The sequence below is a fragment of the Erithacus rubecula genome, assembly GCF_903797595.1.
Source record: "Erithacus rubecula genome assembly, chromosome: 4".
Taxonomy (NCBI): domain Eukaryota; kingdom Metazoa; phylum Chordata; class Aves; order Passeriformes; family Muscicapidae; genus Erithacus; species Erithacus rubecula.
The window spans coordinates 34017115-34032146 of NC_136686.1; the positions used below are offsets into that span (position 1 = coordinate 34017115).

Below are 15032 nucleotides of genomic sequence, written 5' to 3' on the forward strand. Positions count from 1 at the left end.
TTATGGAGATGAACAGGCTTGAAACGGGAGTCACTCATGCAGAGGAAGTGGGTGATAATGGCCTGCTAGGATGTTCTGTAACTGAGATATGGTGCTTAAATTGCACATTCTCTTCTAGCCTCCTAACCTTTTTCTTCTCCCGTCCCAAAACATTTAAAAACAAAATTCAAGACTTTGGAGCTCTGTTAATTAATCAGTTATGCCAATGTTTTTGACCACAGCAGTTCAGCATTCATTCACATTTGTTGTTTTGCAGTAGTATATTTGATTGAGTACTGTCTATGTACAAAGATGCCTCTTTTGTGAAAACAAATTTCGGTTTAATTTAATTATTAATGTGTGCTGAAGCAGTCAGCAGTCTAAAATGCAGTCTTTTATTCTTGGACTAAAGCAAGTCAAGAATAAGTTATGTATTATGGGGATTTTTACATAGTAAATTTAATCTACTGATCTTGTTATACCATACTGCTGGGTAGTTTAAATTTGAAGGATATTTTACTTCCTGAATTTCCTGATGTTTGAGGCTGCTGTATCTTGTGATCACTTGAATACTATGGTGATGAGAGCTGAAGAAGAGCCTAGATAAAATGCTTTCCTTGTCAGCTGAACTGTTGCTATAATTAACTAATGAGTTGTTATTCTGGATTGTTTTTAATAAGTGACTCTGTTTAGGATTGAAAAGCAGGTGCAGATTTCTTTTAATCAGGCATTTCTTGATTGTGTTATTATAAGCAACTGAGTTTATGGTACCCAGCACATTCTCTTTTGCTGAGTAGGTTGCTTGCACAACTGACAATGAAGTAAAGGCAAGTGCTGACTGAAGTAGTGCAGTATGCCCATGTTGAATGATCCTTTGAAAAAACAAAAAATAAAAATGGGGTGGAGGTGGCCTCTTGCCTGGACAACTGAATTCTGATTAGTGATGGCACAAATCAGTATTATGTGGAGAACGAATATTGGCATTTAAAACTGTCCTTAATTTGAAGAGTATCTAAGAGTTATGCTTTGTGTGTGTTAGCTCTTTGCCCCTTTGCTCGGCTCCAGTTTCCTGTTGCTCAACACATTATTTGAGTTGTCTGTCTATACACAATTAGAAGAATTCCAGCTATCCCAATGACTGCTGCTTTGCAGTCCTGGGAAAGAATTTCCCCCGGATTGCAAACAGGAATGTTGCCTTTTATGGCAGTGTCTGCGTGCTCCCAGAGACTTGCCTGCACTCGCAGGTACGTTCCTGCTGACTTAAAGCAGAGGTGACTAAGGCAGCTGCAGTGGGCCACCAGGAAAGTGTGTTGGGGGAGGAAGGCTTTGTGCCAGAGGGGTTTGAACACCGTCTGTGACTTTTCCTGCCTGACCACCTTTCATCAGCTTGCACTGTGTTAAGGTGGGGAAAAGTCCTGTGCTTGCTCCTTTGGGGCTCCTTGGGGTCAATCCAGGGTGCTGTGGCTACGTTGCCTTACTGGAACAAGGCTGGAAGGAACTTCTCAATCAAGTATGAGAAAAACTTGGCATGATCAAGAAGTGTTCAGTGCCAAAGAGCTGCTTGGTATTACTATCTGATGTTGATAATCTCTTTTTCTGTTGGGCAGTCAGTTTATCTGTCTGCTTACTGGTATTGTTTTGCTGGATCATCTCTAGGATGGAGATGGGAAGGCAGGTGCTCCACTGCCTGTTTGAGAAGCCCCAGCTCATAATTCCAAGATCAGAGCTGGTTACTAGCAATAAGGAGCACCTTATTTAGAGTTATCTTTTTAATTTTTTTATTTCTTTCTCTCAAATTCACTTCTTAGAAGAGTCTGTGTTATACCTGAATGCAAGCATAATATTTTCTGGACAAGTGAGCTGTTTGTTTTTTATTCAAGCTTTTCAAAGTCGGATGTTATTCAGAGGCACAGTCTTGTCCTTTTACATAGTTGTTTTGTGGTGCAGAATTGTATTCAGGTGTTGTACTACTGAAGAATACATTTCCTTAGGCAATCCATAAATGAGTCATTAGTTATTCCCCTGATCCACCCTCAAAGTGCCCAGTCATGCAGAGGGCTGGCATGTGCCTGCTGAGCCCTTGACCCACTGGGAACCTTAGATGTGTGAGGCCTTTGGAGCTGGCTAACTATTCTTGGCCTGGTCTTCAGCAAAAGGAGTGTATATCTCAAAGGCAGTGAATAAATTCAGCACTTGAGAAAATGAATATGCAGTTTAAGTAAAGCTGCAGTATCTAGTTTTGAAGGCTTAAGATTTGCCTTGAAAGAAACTGAATGATTTTTCTACTTGCTTCCTTCTAGGCTTGGGAATGATCAGCTCTTTCTGAGAATAGTATAGCAGGGTAATGACAGGCAATATTCTGGGTTTTAACAGGAAAAAAGCAGATTATTTCCCTCTCATTTTTTGTGCTCATCTACATACAATCAGTTTCTAGTAAAGATGCTTAAGAGCAGGAGTTGTGTATATGTAGCATCTAAACCTAATGCTTTCATTATTGGCTTCAGAACATTTTAAGATGGAATCTCAAACCTGTTAGGTTTGCCAGCTTTCCTTATTCCACAAAAATATGTTGAAGGGCTAGATACACTCCTCTCATTTTAAACTGGGTGTATGGGAGATTTTTCTTGATGAATGTGGCATTCATGACGTTAATGCTGAAATGCAAAATGCACTCACAGCAGCAGTGTTTAAGGGTGTAGAAAGAGGTTTCAGGTACTTGAAATCTATCAGACTAGAAAGCCTTTCCTAATTACAGCTCAATCTCTTTGTCTTGCACAAAACAACTTGAATGGTGGCTTAATTATATCATCTAGGGACTGTCTGGTGGGAAGAATACTGAGTGTACTTGGTTTCTCTAAGCTATGAGGAAAAGAAATAAAGAAGCAATAGCTAAAATGAGGAGACAGTCACATAAACATACTGTTGGACGTCACCAATTACTGAAAAAATTTATTGGAGAGATCCAATGAATTGCATACTCTAATGTTTGAGGCTTGCTTTCTCTCTCTCTTCAGGGAGTAGATGCTAGTCCAATGCAATGGGTAGAAAAAGGAAAGTGGCAATGCCTGTCTGAAATCTGACTGCTGCTATGTTACTGAGCTGCTCAGACTGAATAATCTGGGAGTCCTCAGGTCTTGATTTAAAAAGAAACACTTAACATGAAACCAGAAAGCTCCCCAGCCTAATGGGGATTTAGATTTTGGTAGCACGCTGTGTTCTGAGTACACCAGTGGCTTTTGAGGGCTGTCAGTCAGTGACCTGTGCCCACCTGTTCCATGTTTCACCATCCTTGTGATGGCTGCAAGCTACTGAGGCTGTTCTGGTGTAGGCACAGGCACTCCCCAGTCTTCCTAGTGCTCCATTCCTGGTGGTGTGAAGGAATGGGGGTGGGTGGGCACAGGGTAGAGGGCAGGGATGAAACTGAAACAGGGCAGAATTGATGGAGTGTGTGCAGGAGCTGTGGGATGAAGGCGTGGTGGAAGGACTGGTCAGGACTGTGCATAATGAAGAGGAATCATAGGTGAATGCTGACAGGAGGTTAAAGATGTGGGAGAAGATAGTGGTGAATGGGCTGAGTGAATTAAGTTCTCTAACTGGAAAGATATCCACAGCTGGGAATTGAACACAGGCATTAGTATGTCTGCTGGTATGTCAACATGGAAAAGAAAAGGCTTCTGTTGTTACCAACTGCTGTGTTAATGCAATAGGGAATGGTGCCACAGACAATCAGCAGTATAGGATGTAGGCTGCTGCTCAGGATTTTGGTTTTTGGGTTCAGGCTGCACAGAATAAGTAACAAATAGTTTGTCACTGAGTCTCCAGTTTTGTTTTGGTCTGAAAGCCTCTGATGCAAATCTTTGGCACTTGGGGATTTGCAACAGTTGCTGTCCCACTTTATCCTTACCTTTTCCATTTTCACTGCTCCACTGATAACTTTTGTAAGTCATTATGGGCCCACTGTAATAGGGGCTGAAGAACAATTAGATGCACATAGCACTGTAGCTGTGTGGTAAAGAAACATTCGGTAGGAGACTCTTGTGTTTGTAAAAAAAATTTGGAATGCAAATAATATTCTTTCTGGATGAAGAAAACTAAGTTGCTGTGGTGCCATTATACTTTGGCATATGGTAGGAGGTTCTTCTTGCCAGAGAAGGGGTTACTTGGCTGCGTTTCTGAAGGTACTTGTCAGTGTTTACTAGTTCTTGGTGTCTTTGGGGTTGATTTCATTTTGTCAGAGAAATTTAATTTTAGAATTCTACTCTGACTACTCTTTTAAAATTGTTTTCTAGATCGAGAGGATCAGTCCATCCTTTGCACGTGAGTATTTCCAATTGTCAGTTTGTCTGCATGTCAAAGTTTGTGTTTTTACATTCTTGGTGGAAGGACTGTCTTAATTTTAAGTGCTAGTAGTGGAGTTACAGAATCAGGTAATAATGGAGAGTTGAGCAAAGTTTCACTACAGTTTCTCCAGTGTGTAATTCCTACTGCAAAATAATTTTTGTAATAAATGGAGGAAGGGAGGCTTTGAAACAGCCTCTTTGCTCAAACTACTAAAGAAATGCAGCTTTGTCAGTGGAAAGGCCTGGAGTGATCCTTGAGATTTGATGCAGCTGTTATGTTTAAGTACATGCATACTGATGAGGCTGATAGAGTGAATAATAGATACTCTTGATGCAGCAGTTTGTCTTCTAGACACAGTAAAATTGATGGGTTCTCAGCCATGCTTAAGGAATTGGTATGTTTCTTCTTGCAGTCAGGAGACTTCCATTTGAAAGATTTACTTCATTACCTTTCACCCCAGCCTCTACAGCAGCCTCCAAGCTATTCCTCAGCCACTTGACAGTCTTTGTATCCAAGTGACTAGAAAGCATAGTTCTTTATTGCTTTCCATATTGAATCCAGCTGCAGCCCAGCTTTTTTTTCCTTGGATTTAGGGGAGGTGCTTCAATGGCCAGGATGTAGTTAAGGATGTCAGTAGCCCTTTTGGGATTAGAAATACAATAATGTCCCCTTGCATTTTGTTTGTGAATAACTCGCAGATTTTCTTTACAGAGGAGAATCAGGAGCTGGTAAAACAGAGAATACCAAGAAGGTCATTCAGTATCTGGCTCATGTTGCTTCCTCACACAAGTCCAAAAAAGACCAGGTAAGACCTAGGTTTAGTGATGCTCTATTGCTCTGCTGACTTTGGACACTAAGTATATACTGGCTGATGTTGGTAAAAGACATACTGCTCAGTAGAAGCTTAGAAGTTAACATCTATCAGGAGATTGAGGAGGTCAGTAAACTATGAAACAATGACTGTCAAAAATTGCAAGTCAGGGAACACTGCTCAAAGTCCTAACTCCTTTGAATTCGGTGGATCTGCAATGGGCATAAACTCATCCACAAGCCCTTGGATTCATGGGCAAGTGCATAGGCAAGAGCTGCTATAAATGCATCACCTGAACTGATGTTTTCATGTGGATGTACAGCTTACAACCAGTCTAGGCAGTTGAAAACATCCTTCTGTGGAGGAGTTGTCTCCTTTCTTCTGTACTAGTGTAGATCAGGTCTGGCCATTACAAAAACTGGAGAACACAGCGATAGGCTAGTGGACATCAGCTGAAAACTGAGAAATTGCAGGATTTCATTAAAAGGGGGGAAAACAGCCAAGTGTTAGCAGCACATGAGAGGAGGGTGGTGATGATGGTGGGAGGACTTTAAAGATGTCTCACTTATATTTTTTTCCCCCTCCCTCTCCCCCGATGGACTATTGCCGAATTCTTCAGTTGTATCCTCGTAGGTGAGCTGCACGTTTACTGCACGTTCTGCACCAGGAATGCATTTTCTGTCCCATTGTGTGATATTTTTGAGCAGCTTTTCACTCCACACCAATATCACTTTCTGCAGCTAAAGCAAATCCATAGACAATTCACAATTTTTTTTTTTTTTTTTTTGTGTGGTGCACAGTAATCTTTTTGTAAGGGTGTTCAGTTGGAGACTAAAGTGATATCAAGAATACTTGTGTTCTGTGCTCAATATTAGTTTGCCTTTAAGGTTTTTCTTGCAGGATTTTCCCATTTTTAGAAGTATTCCTCCAGGACAATAGGATTGGACAGGGATTTCCTAGATTTTTAAACATATAGTATGTGTGGTGTTCCTTGCAAGATTGATGTAGTTAAGTGTTTAGCCAGGGTGTTTTAGGACTGTGGGCTTGTTAGCTGATCTGAACACGTTGGAATGTTCATTAATGAAAGCCAAGTGCCAGGTGTGTCCACTGCATCTCTGCATAAGAGTTTTCTTATAGTAGCTTCCTGTATAGGCTAATACATGTAGACTATATAAATAAGAAGGCATTTTTGCATGCAGGCACACTGTGTGTGTGCATGCACATACTAGTAACTAACTTCTGGAATTCTACCAAAGGGAAAAAAAAAACCAACCTTCTATGTGCCAAAATTTCAGACATATGAAGGCTTTTTCCATGGTCTGTCAGTAGCTGTATTTAGAAACATTCTTCTTTTTTTCTTTTTTTAAGTGTGGAAAATAGAATCATGGGGTTTAGTTAAGTATTCTTCCACTGCTTGTCTGTGAGTAAAAGTTGAACCACTAAAGCAAGACAGGCAATCTGCTTAGGAGAATAAAACAGTCCTAAGTTGGAATGGTTGGTGATTTCCCCAAGCTTGATATTTAATTTTTTTCCTAAGTTTTGATTTTTTTAAGAGGTTCTGCTGCCCACATTTTGTGACCAAACTGACCTTACCAGAGGGGATTTAGAGCAGAAGCTTTTGTTAATCAGCAATGAGTGCTCACTGCAACACTTCTTTACAGAGCAAACTTGGAATCAGAATATAAGGATTTATGAAGATGAATAAGTTTAATTTTTTTAGGATCTTAGGTATACTGGTCATGGAAGATTTTTGTCTTTCGTCACAGAACTTAATGAAGAATATTATAGAAGGTAGTGGTACTTTTTTTACCAAGAACTTTTGGATGTAAACCAGTGTTTTTCCAAGTATCAGGACAAAATCAGTTTTATAAAACATATTCTTTAGCTCACTTGTTTTGGAGGTAGTGGTACATTCCACCATTCCCAGTGCATCAGCTAAATTAGCTTCTAGATGCATGGTGTGACTTCTAAGCACATTAAGGCTCTTTTTGGGGGTTGTACTGAATCTAATTATAGAAACTTTTTTTTTTCATTTTTTGAAACTTCTATTTATGGAAGTTGAAATCAGTGTTTTCCCATGTTTAATCTTAGCTTCTCTACTGTCTTCTTAAATCATGTAATGATTTTCCAAGATGTGTTTGCAGCTAATTGGAAATTCATGGGTAATAGTAGCTAATACTTAAATATTTGTAACAGAATTTCTGTTAGGGATGATCTTTCTCCTTCCCCCATCCAGCCACTGGAATTGGGATTTAGTTATTTGATAATCTCTCACATGACTGCAGAGAAGAATACAAAAGCAAATCCCTGAAGTGTAAAAAACAACAAACTCCAGCAAACCTAACAAGCAACCCAAACACCCTCCCCCATATATTTTTTAATTGCATGCTGTTAAAGGTAGATGTGATTTCTGGATGCCTTTCTCCATACTTTCTGAAGAATAAAAGCTGGAAGAAGTGCTATCTTGCTTAGAAAACATCCCAATAAGTGTATGAGATGCAAACAAATTGAGTACAAGGTAGATGTCAAGGATTTTATTTGCTTTAAATTGGTATTGTAAGTTCAGAGCAGTAGAAAGAAAGCATACTGAAGAGTGTTGGGAACTGGCAGCCACAGGCTAACAGACCCAGTAGCTTTTTCTGCTTCTGTTTTCATGAGGAATATTGCACATACTTCAAATGCATGCCAAGTGTTAAACAAATTTGTTTCAGGTCAAGGAATGGCAATTAGAGGTGCCAAGAAATTGGCAGCATCCTAATGATAGGAACCTTAGGATTTTGAGAAAGGTTGTGGTGGACAGCTCTGCCTTGTAATGGTTTTGCTTTGCAAAATTACCAATTGTGTAAAAATAATGAAGTATCTCCCATCAGTGCAAGATGGCTATCATAATTTAAGGTAAAAAACCCCAACAAACTCCATCCAAAGTATTATAAAAAATTTTAAACATAATGGAGTTGCCTTTTAAACCAAGACAGCATGCAGTGAGGAACAGGTACAGTAATTGCAGACTTTTAGTCTTACGTGCTGTTACTGTGGCATACTGAAAACTTGGATTTTCCAAGCAAATTAGGAGAGCTCAGTGATTTGACCAACTCTTGAGCATTTTCCTTTCCCCAGAGCTTCATATTGTTGTGAGGCTGAGCTGGCATTTTCTATGCACATTGGTACCTTGGTGTTTGGAGAGACCTAATTACCTCTAAACTACAATTTACCAACACCTGTGGGAAACTAGTGACACTTTTTCCTGAGGTACTAAGTAGCAGTAGGGTCTATTATATGTAGATTTGCATAAACTTCCAGTCTTTGTGTAGCTAAGTATGGCCTTGATTTTATTTTTAGCCAAGTAATTAAAATAGATTTGATGTTAAAGCCTGATTTCTCTTCCCTCCTTGCCCCCATAGTTGGGTTTAAGTGCTGTGTTGCTGTCATCTCTCACCTGCACAGTAACAAATTGCAGTCAGAAACAGAGGCCTGGGACTTCACTGCAGGATGAGGAAGAGGAATGGTGTGAGGGAAGAGCATTCCAACTTCAGTACATGTGGTAGAGCACAAGGGGAAATGTGACTACCACACAGTTTCAAGGACTGAACCCTAGTTTCAAGGTTTTCTTCCTTGCAATGCCAGATGCTGGGTCTGTTGTGGGATAGATGATGTGCAGGGCTACACCCCTTGTTACATATACTTGGCAGTGAATGAAGGAAGAATAACAGTGTTTTCAGCAGCTGCCCCTTTCTCTGTATGTGCAGTTCCACCAGGCCTGGGGGGCTTGTCTGGAATTGCACTTTGCAAGCATGAAGTGATCATGGAATTAAAAATAATTACTTGTAGTTCATTGTACAGTTTCTTATATATCTTCTTTTTTTTTTTTTTTTTGTTGCCTGTATTTTTAGAGATACTAAGAACTAATTTGTCTTTGAGTACAAATGGGAACAATTTTCCTTTAGAAATAACCTTAAGTAGTTTCCCCATAAATTCCAGTTCTCACAAATCAAACTTCTTTTCCATCTGTTATGCACAGGCAGTCTTGAGTACTTACTGATAACTGCTAAAAAGAGAAACATTAATCTAAACTGTAATTTTGTGTCTCCAGAAGCTTTTTAGTTGATCTTGAAATATAGAGAACGCCATGCTTTTAGCACAGAGGACAAGTAATTTTTCAAAAGAGCTAGGGATACATGTAGAGTCTGCAGGGAAAGGTGTATATGCTGCAATGGTCTATTACTGGGCAGAGATAAAAGTTCTGAATTTCTTTTTCTACAATTCCAGCATTTTTTGTTCCTTGAGGGGAGGGGTGTGTGAATGTGGCAGCAGAAGCGGGCAATCATGCAGTTTGTGGGATACCACTAATTCTCTTTTTTGTGTGTTCCTCCTTACAAAGGAGATTTTTGCTTGTTTGTACTTTGTAAGATGTAGACTCCTAAAAAAGTGCAAGCTTTTTGTGTTTGTTTTTTATAAAACATTAGACCTTTCCAGACTAACTTCTTAACCTCCTGGTAGCAGTGTTCTGAGTTGATTCAGTAGCAAGATAGGATTTGCCTCATTCTTCCAGACTCCATGGCAGTCCATTTTTGGGATGAGGGCCTGGTCTTGGATGGTGGTATGGTTTTCACTTAGTCCCTGGGAAGGCTGCAGGATGTTGCAGCCAAGTGACTGAAGGGTTCCTTGCTAACAGAAAGACACACTGGGAGGAAGGGAATAAGGTTTATTTATGAATGTTTCTGTTTAACCCAGTTAACTAATGAGTCTCCTTTGAAGGTTTAAGTGATCATCTCCTAAGGTTTAATATGGCTTCTCTGCAACAGATGCCAAACTAGTGTGAATTGAAACTGCAGCGCTGGTTTGACCCAAGGTTAATGCAGTGAACCACTACCTACTTGATTAATTTTGGATTTCTCTCTAGGGAGAGCTGGAGAGACAGTTGCTCCAGGCTAATCCCATCCTGGAGGCCTTTGGAAATGCCAAGACAGTAAAGAACGACAACTCCTCAAGATTTGTGAGTATTATTATGTCATGAGTGTATTCAAAAAGTGCAGCAGAAGTGTGTTTTACACTTTCCAGAGTGTTCTGCTCCTGGGTGAATTGCTGTCAGGGATAGAGTAACTGACTGACATAATTTAAATTAATCTGGGAAATTAATTTCATTCAGTGAATTATCCACAATACATCTTTTAGGTCTCTATAATGAATAAACCAGACCCTATGCCAGGATAATCTATGCTGATTTTTGTTGTAATCATTGCAGTCAGTTTTATCCAAGAGAGCAAACACTCATCCTTATTTTGCTAGCTCTGGAGAGCAATGGACAACATCTGAGAGGCAGGTGGGGGAGCTGGAGCAAAATGAAAATGGAAGCTAACACTAAAAGAGGTGGAACAGTCAAGGTAGTGTAAGGTGAAAGTGAAGGGATCCTGTTTGTGGGAAGTCTAAGTTGAAACACAGTGAGTGTGAATTGTAGGCTGTTACAATGACAGTGTCTGGAGGTGCTTGGTGTCTTTTTTGTTCAGTTGCTGTTGTGTTCAGCAGACATTGCCTATTGGCTGACCTTATACTTTTCCTAAACCTGCCTGACCTGTTTGGAGTTCCCTTTCCTGGATTAAAAAGAGAAGGTTTACCTCTGTTTACTGTTGTTACTAAACACAAAGAATACTAATTTTAATGCTATTGTCTTCCTCTTAGGGCAAATTTATCAGAATCAACTTTGATGTCAACGGCTACATTGTTGGAGCCAACATTGAGACCTGTATCCTTTCTGTAACCCTTGCAAGGTTCAAGGCTCCAAAGGTGTCAGGAGTGGTACCTAGCAGTCTCTTCACAGCTGACTTAGGTTGACAAAGCAATCTAAAGCACTCTAAATTTCTGCTATTATAGTCTCCTGTTTTTTCAGTAGTAACTTTTGTGATCACGGTGCAGATCTCTTTTGAATGAATGAAAGAATTTTAAGATTAAGGGATGAAATGCAAACACGAACTGCAGCAGTATGAATAGGTGTGGAATTTCATGAGTTATTCTTACTTCTGTCCAAGGCAGGTAGGGATTGATGGCCAGTATTTTTTTTGTTTCTTACCAGTTAAGTCTCTTACCGTAGTTGTCATTCAGAGACTGTCAGAACTGAGACCCGAAGCTCAATGGGTTGTTGACTGATAATGATTGCTAAGTCAGTACCCCTGTCAGTTGGTATGAGGAGAACATCAGGTAGTTTTTTTCTTCTACCAGAATAGGAAGGGATTTGTATGTCCTGTCATGTGCCTTGACTTTCTGAAGATCTGCTGGAGAAGTCACGTGCAATTCGCCAGGCCAAAGACGAGAGAACCTTCCACATCTTTTACTACCTGCTCTCTGGGGCAGGGGAGCATTTGAAGAGTAAGTATGGTTGTGTTGTGATGAGAGAATCCCAGAACTACAACAGCAAAGGGCTCAGAACACTTGTTGGCAAGAACCTGTTCCTTCACCATTCCTTCTTCTCTGCTTTTTGGATATGGTCAGCTCTCCTTCACTTCTTTCATGCACTCATAATCCATCTGCCCTCCCCCTGCACTTCTCAGTTCCTGAAAACTTGCTTCTCTGGTTCCTTCCTGCACTTGTCTCCCTGCCAGCAATGACTCTACGCCCTTCCTTATCTAAATCACTGTCCCATGTTTAGTCTAGTCTTGCATGATGTAAACCTTTTTGGTGCAGGAATGGTCCTGCTGTGATATATTCAGTGTGCAACTGAGTGGAGTCAATCTGCAAGCCTCTAAGCAGCTCTAGCAGTCTGGGATCCCAGCACACCTTGTTTTAATACCTCAGCCTGATAATCTGTGTCTGTGTTGTGCAAGAGCTGCAAATGGATCTGCAGGAATGACACAAGGAGAGAACTTTCTCATAACTGCTACTGTTTCAAGAGTTAATATATTAATTTTTATGGGAGTTGAAATAAATGAGGTGTCTGAAATTAAAGGCAAATGTGCCTTCAACTTAATCCCTGCTTTTTACAGATTAAGGACCTAATGTTGAGTGCTTTGGTGGAGTAATCAGAGGAAGGAATAACAAGAAAAAACACAGAAAAACTCGTGTTTATCTAAAACGCATTAAATGTTCAGCCTGAAGTAAAACTGGGTTTAATCCTAGATTCATCCAGGAGCTGGTAGTGAATGCAAGTCAGAAATTTCATATTGGTGGACAACAGCTTGTTGTCTGTTTGGAAAAAAACAAAAGAAAATCATAGCAACTTCTTTCTCAATTCTTTCCTAAGATGATCTGCTGCTGGAGCCTTACAACAAATACCGCTTCCTTTCCAATGGGCACGTTACCATCCCGGGTCAGCAGGACAAAGACATGTTTCAGGAGACCATGGAGGCCATGAAGATCATGGGCATCCCAGATGAAGAGCAGATAGGTATGAATATACAAGGAATAAAAGAGGGAACAGGCCATGTCTTGAGATATCTTTTTTTTTTTTGTTCTGATGTTCTTTTTTTGTTTTGCATTTATTTGTTAGCTTTCTGTGTAGGGATTTTGTTGTTTTTGTTTTGGTTGTGTCCATTCCTGCTCCCCCTGCCCCGAGTGAACAGTATGCAAGTAACAAAATTTAGTGGCCTTGAAGTGACCCACCTCAGAATCCACCAGCATGTGTCAGGTTGTGCAGTTAACTTTAGAACAAGCAGCTAATGAAGGCATGCTTTTGCTTGCTGTTTTTGTTCCCAGTCTGAGGTTTGTATATCCAATTTATGAAAAACACATCCAAGATACAAGAATCCCCTCATTCTCTTATGCAATGCATAGCTTGTGTGCTCCTCTCATCTCTTAGCAGTGGCTCTAAAGTATCTGATCCAACCACTGCTGGATTAGTCCTTTGAGAATGGGCTGGTCATAGTGCTTTTCTTTCCAGCTTAACACTGAACTGCTGATCAGAAATTAATATTGTCTGATGCTGGGAGCTCAGTAGCATGGCAGTGAAAATAGAATTGCTCACAGCCAGCACAAAGTGCAGTGATACGTATTCACCAGAGCTCTCTGCTCTCTCCTTGATATCTGCCCCACTGGTTGGCAATCAGTGTTCTGCAAAGTCTCACTTTTGAAATATATGTGGTCTTCTAAAGCTAGGACTGTTACTCTCTGCACTAAAGTAAGCAAGCATCTGTTGTGGTTTGAGGTCACCACCTCCTCTGCTGGAGGCTGCAGCTCTTGTGGCTGTAGGGAACATTTATTTACCTGTGCCTTCTGCTCTTTACACTCCAGCTGTAAATCCATGCTGTTCTTGACAGTTTAATACATTTCTTGATATCCTGCATCATCTGAGACTGAAACTTCTGTATGGGGGTGAAGAGAAATTTGCCTAAACCAAATAAGAGAAATGGTAGCCTAATTCATTGTCAGGGTGTCCTGCTATACCCAGTTTTTTGAGTTGTTTTTGATGTATGCTCTAGGGTGTCTTTGCTGTCATGTCGATGAGTTATTGCTTCCAGGCACTACAGCAAAAATAGCATTAATATTTTACACTTGCTGAGGAGCCTGTTCCAGTGCCCTTTTCCCAAGATCCAGCCTAACCCTCCCTGACACAGCTTTATGCTGTTCCCTTGGATCCTGTCATTGGTCACCAGAGAGTTGGGTGCCTGGCTTTCCACTTGCCCTTGTGAGGAAGCTGTAGGCTGCTGTGATATTTCCTCTCAGTCTCCTCCAGGCCAAACAACAAAGTGACCTCCGTTGCTCCTCCTATGGCTGCCTCTTGATCCATCATCATCTTCATAGCCATCCTTTGGACACTCCCTAGTAGCTTTATCTTTCTGATATTGTGGCACCCAAAACTGCACCCAGGACTTGAGGTGAGGCTCTGCACCAGTGCAGAGCAGAGTGGGACAATCACAAATATATTTCTGTCCTGTTACTCCTGATGTAGGATACATGGAGCCTTTGTTCACTCTCTTGTCAAAAGGATGTTTTCTTAAAACAAATCGTTTTGTGGTTTAACTCCAGTTGGCAACTAAGCTCTACGTGGCTGTTCTCTCCTGCCCAGTAGGATTGGAGAGAGAATTGAGATACTAAAAGTGAGAAAACTCATGGATCAAGACAGTTTAACAGGTGTAGCAAAAGCTGCACATACAAGTGAAGCAAAGCAAGGTGAGGAGTTCATTCACCTCTTCCTGGGGCAGGCAGGTGTTCAGCCATCCCCAGGAAAGCAGGGCTCTATCACACTGACTTGGGAAGACAAACATCATTCCCAACATCCTCCCCTTCCTTCTTCTCTCAGCTTTATATACTGAGCATGATGCCATGTGCTACAAAATGAGCCTTGGGTCAGTTGGGATCAGCTGTCCTGGCTCTATCCTTTCCCATCTTCTTGTGCATCCCCAGCCTCCTCACTGGTGGGGTGAGGCAGAAAGGGTCTTGACTCTGTGTAAGCACTGCTCAGCAGTGCCTAAAACATCCCTGAATTATCAACACTTTCAACACAAATCCAGAACACAACCCCATAGTAGCTACTCTGAAGAAAGTTAATTCTACCCCAGCCAAAATCAGCATAAACAAGTAGATACTGAGGGACAAAAAATACCTTTGTTACAAGATCCCCTTCAAGTGACTGGCAGTTTACTTTGCTTAAGGCAACTGGAAGCTATTATGCAATGAGCTTTGTCTGATTCGTGGTGAAAATGGAATTGACACTATCTTCGCTGTCTTGGCAGCTGATGGTTTGGCTTTTTTGGATATGCATCATTTGAAGAGTATGAATATATCATCAGCAATGGGGTGGGGTGCTTCAGCACATAATTAGTAATAGTTACGGTACAGACACTTTCGCCCACATCCTGCTGCCTTCCCTACATTTTAATGTGTGTCTGTAAGGGCCTGGCCTTGGTCAGGGAATGAAAGTGTTACTGGCTTAAAGAAACAAAATCTGTAATTGGGGTGTCTCTTCTATTAACTG

The 15032-nt window shown here is 40.8% G+C and overlaps 1 protein-coding gene across 2 annotated transcripts in view; it reads left to right on the top strand.

The window, feature by feature from the left end:
- Window positions 1–15032, top strand: part of MYH9 (myosin heavy chain 9) — a 69606-nt gene that overhangs the window by 26531 nt on the left and 28043 nt on the right. For both annotated transcript variants that reach the window (XM_079305267.1, XM_079305268.1), the window contains exons 4-9: window positions 4269–4296; window positions 5032–5125; window positions 10032–10124; window positions 10808–10871; window positions 11393–11491; window positions 12363–12506. In XM_079305267.1, the coding sequence (XP_079161393.1) occupies window positions 4269–4296; window positions 5032–5125; window positions 10032–10124; window positions 10808–10871; window positions 11393–11491; window positions 12363–12506 (522 nt within the window). The remainder of the gene's footprint in view (window positions 1–4268; window positions 4297–5031; window positions 5126–10031; window positions 10125–10807; window positions 10872–11392; window positions 11492–12362; window positions 12507–15032) is intronic.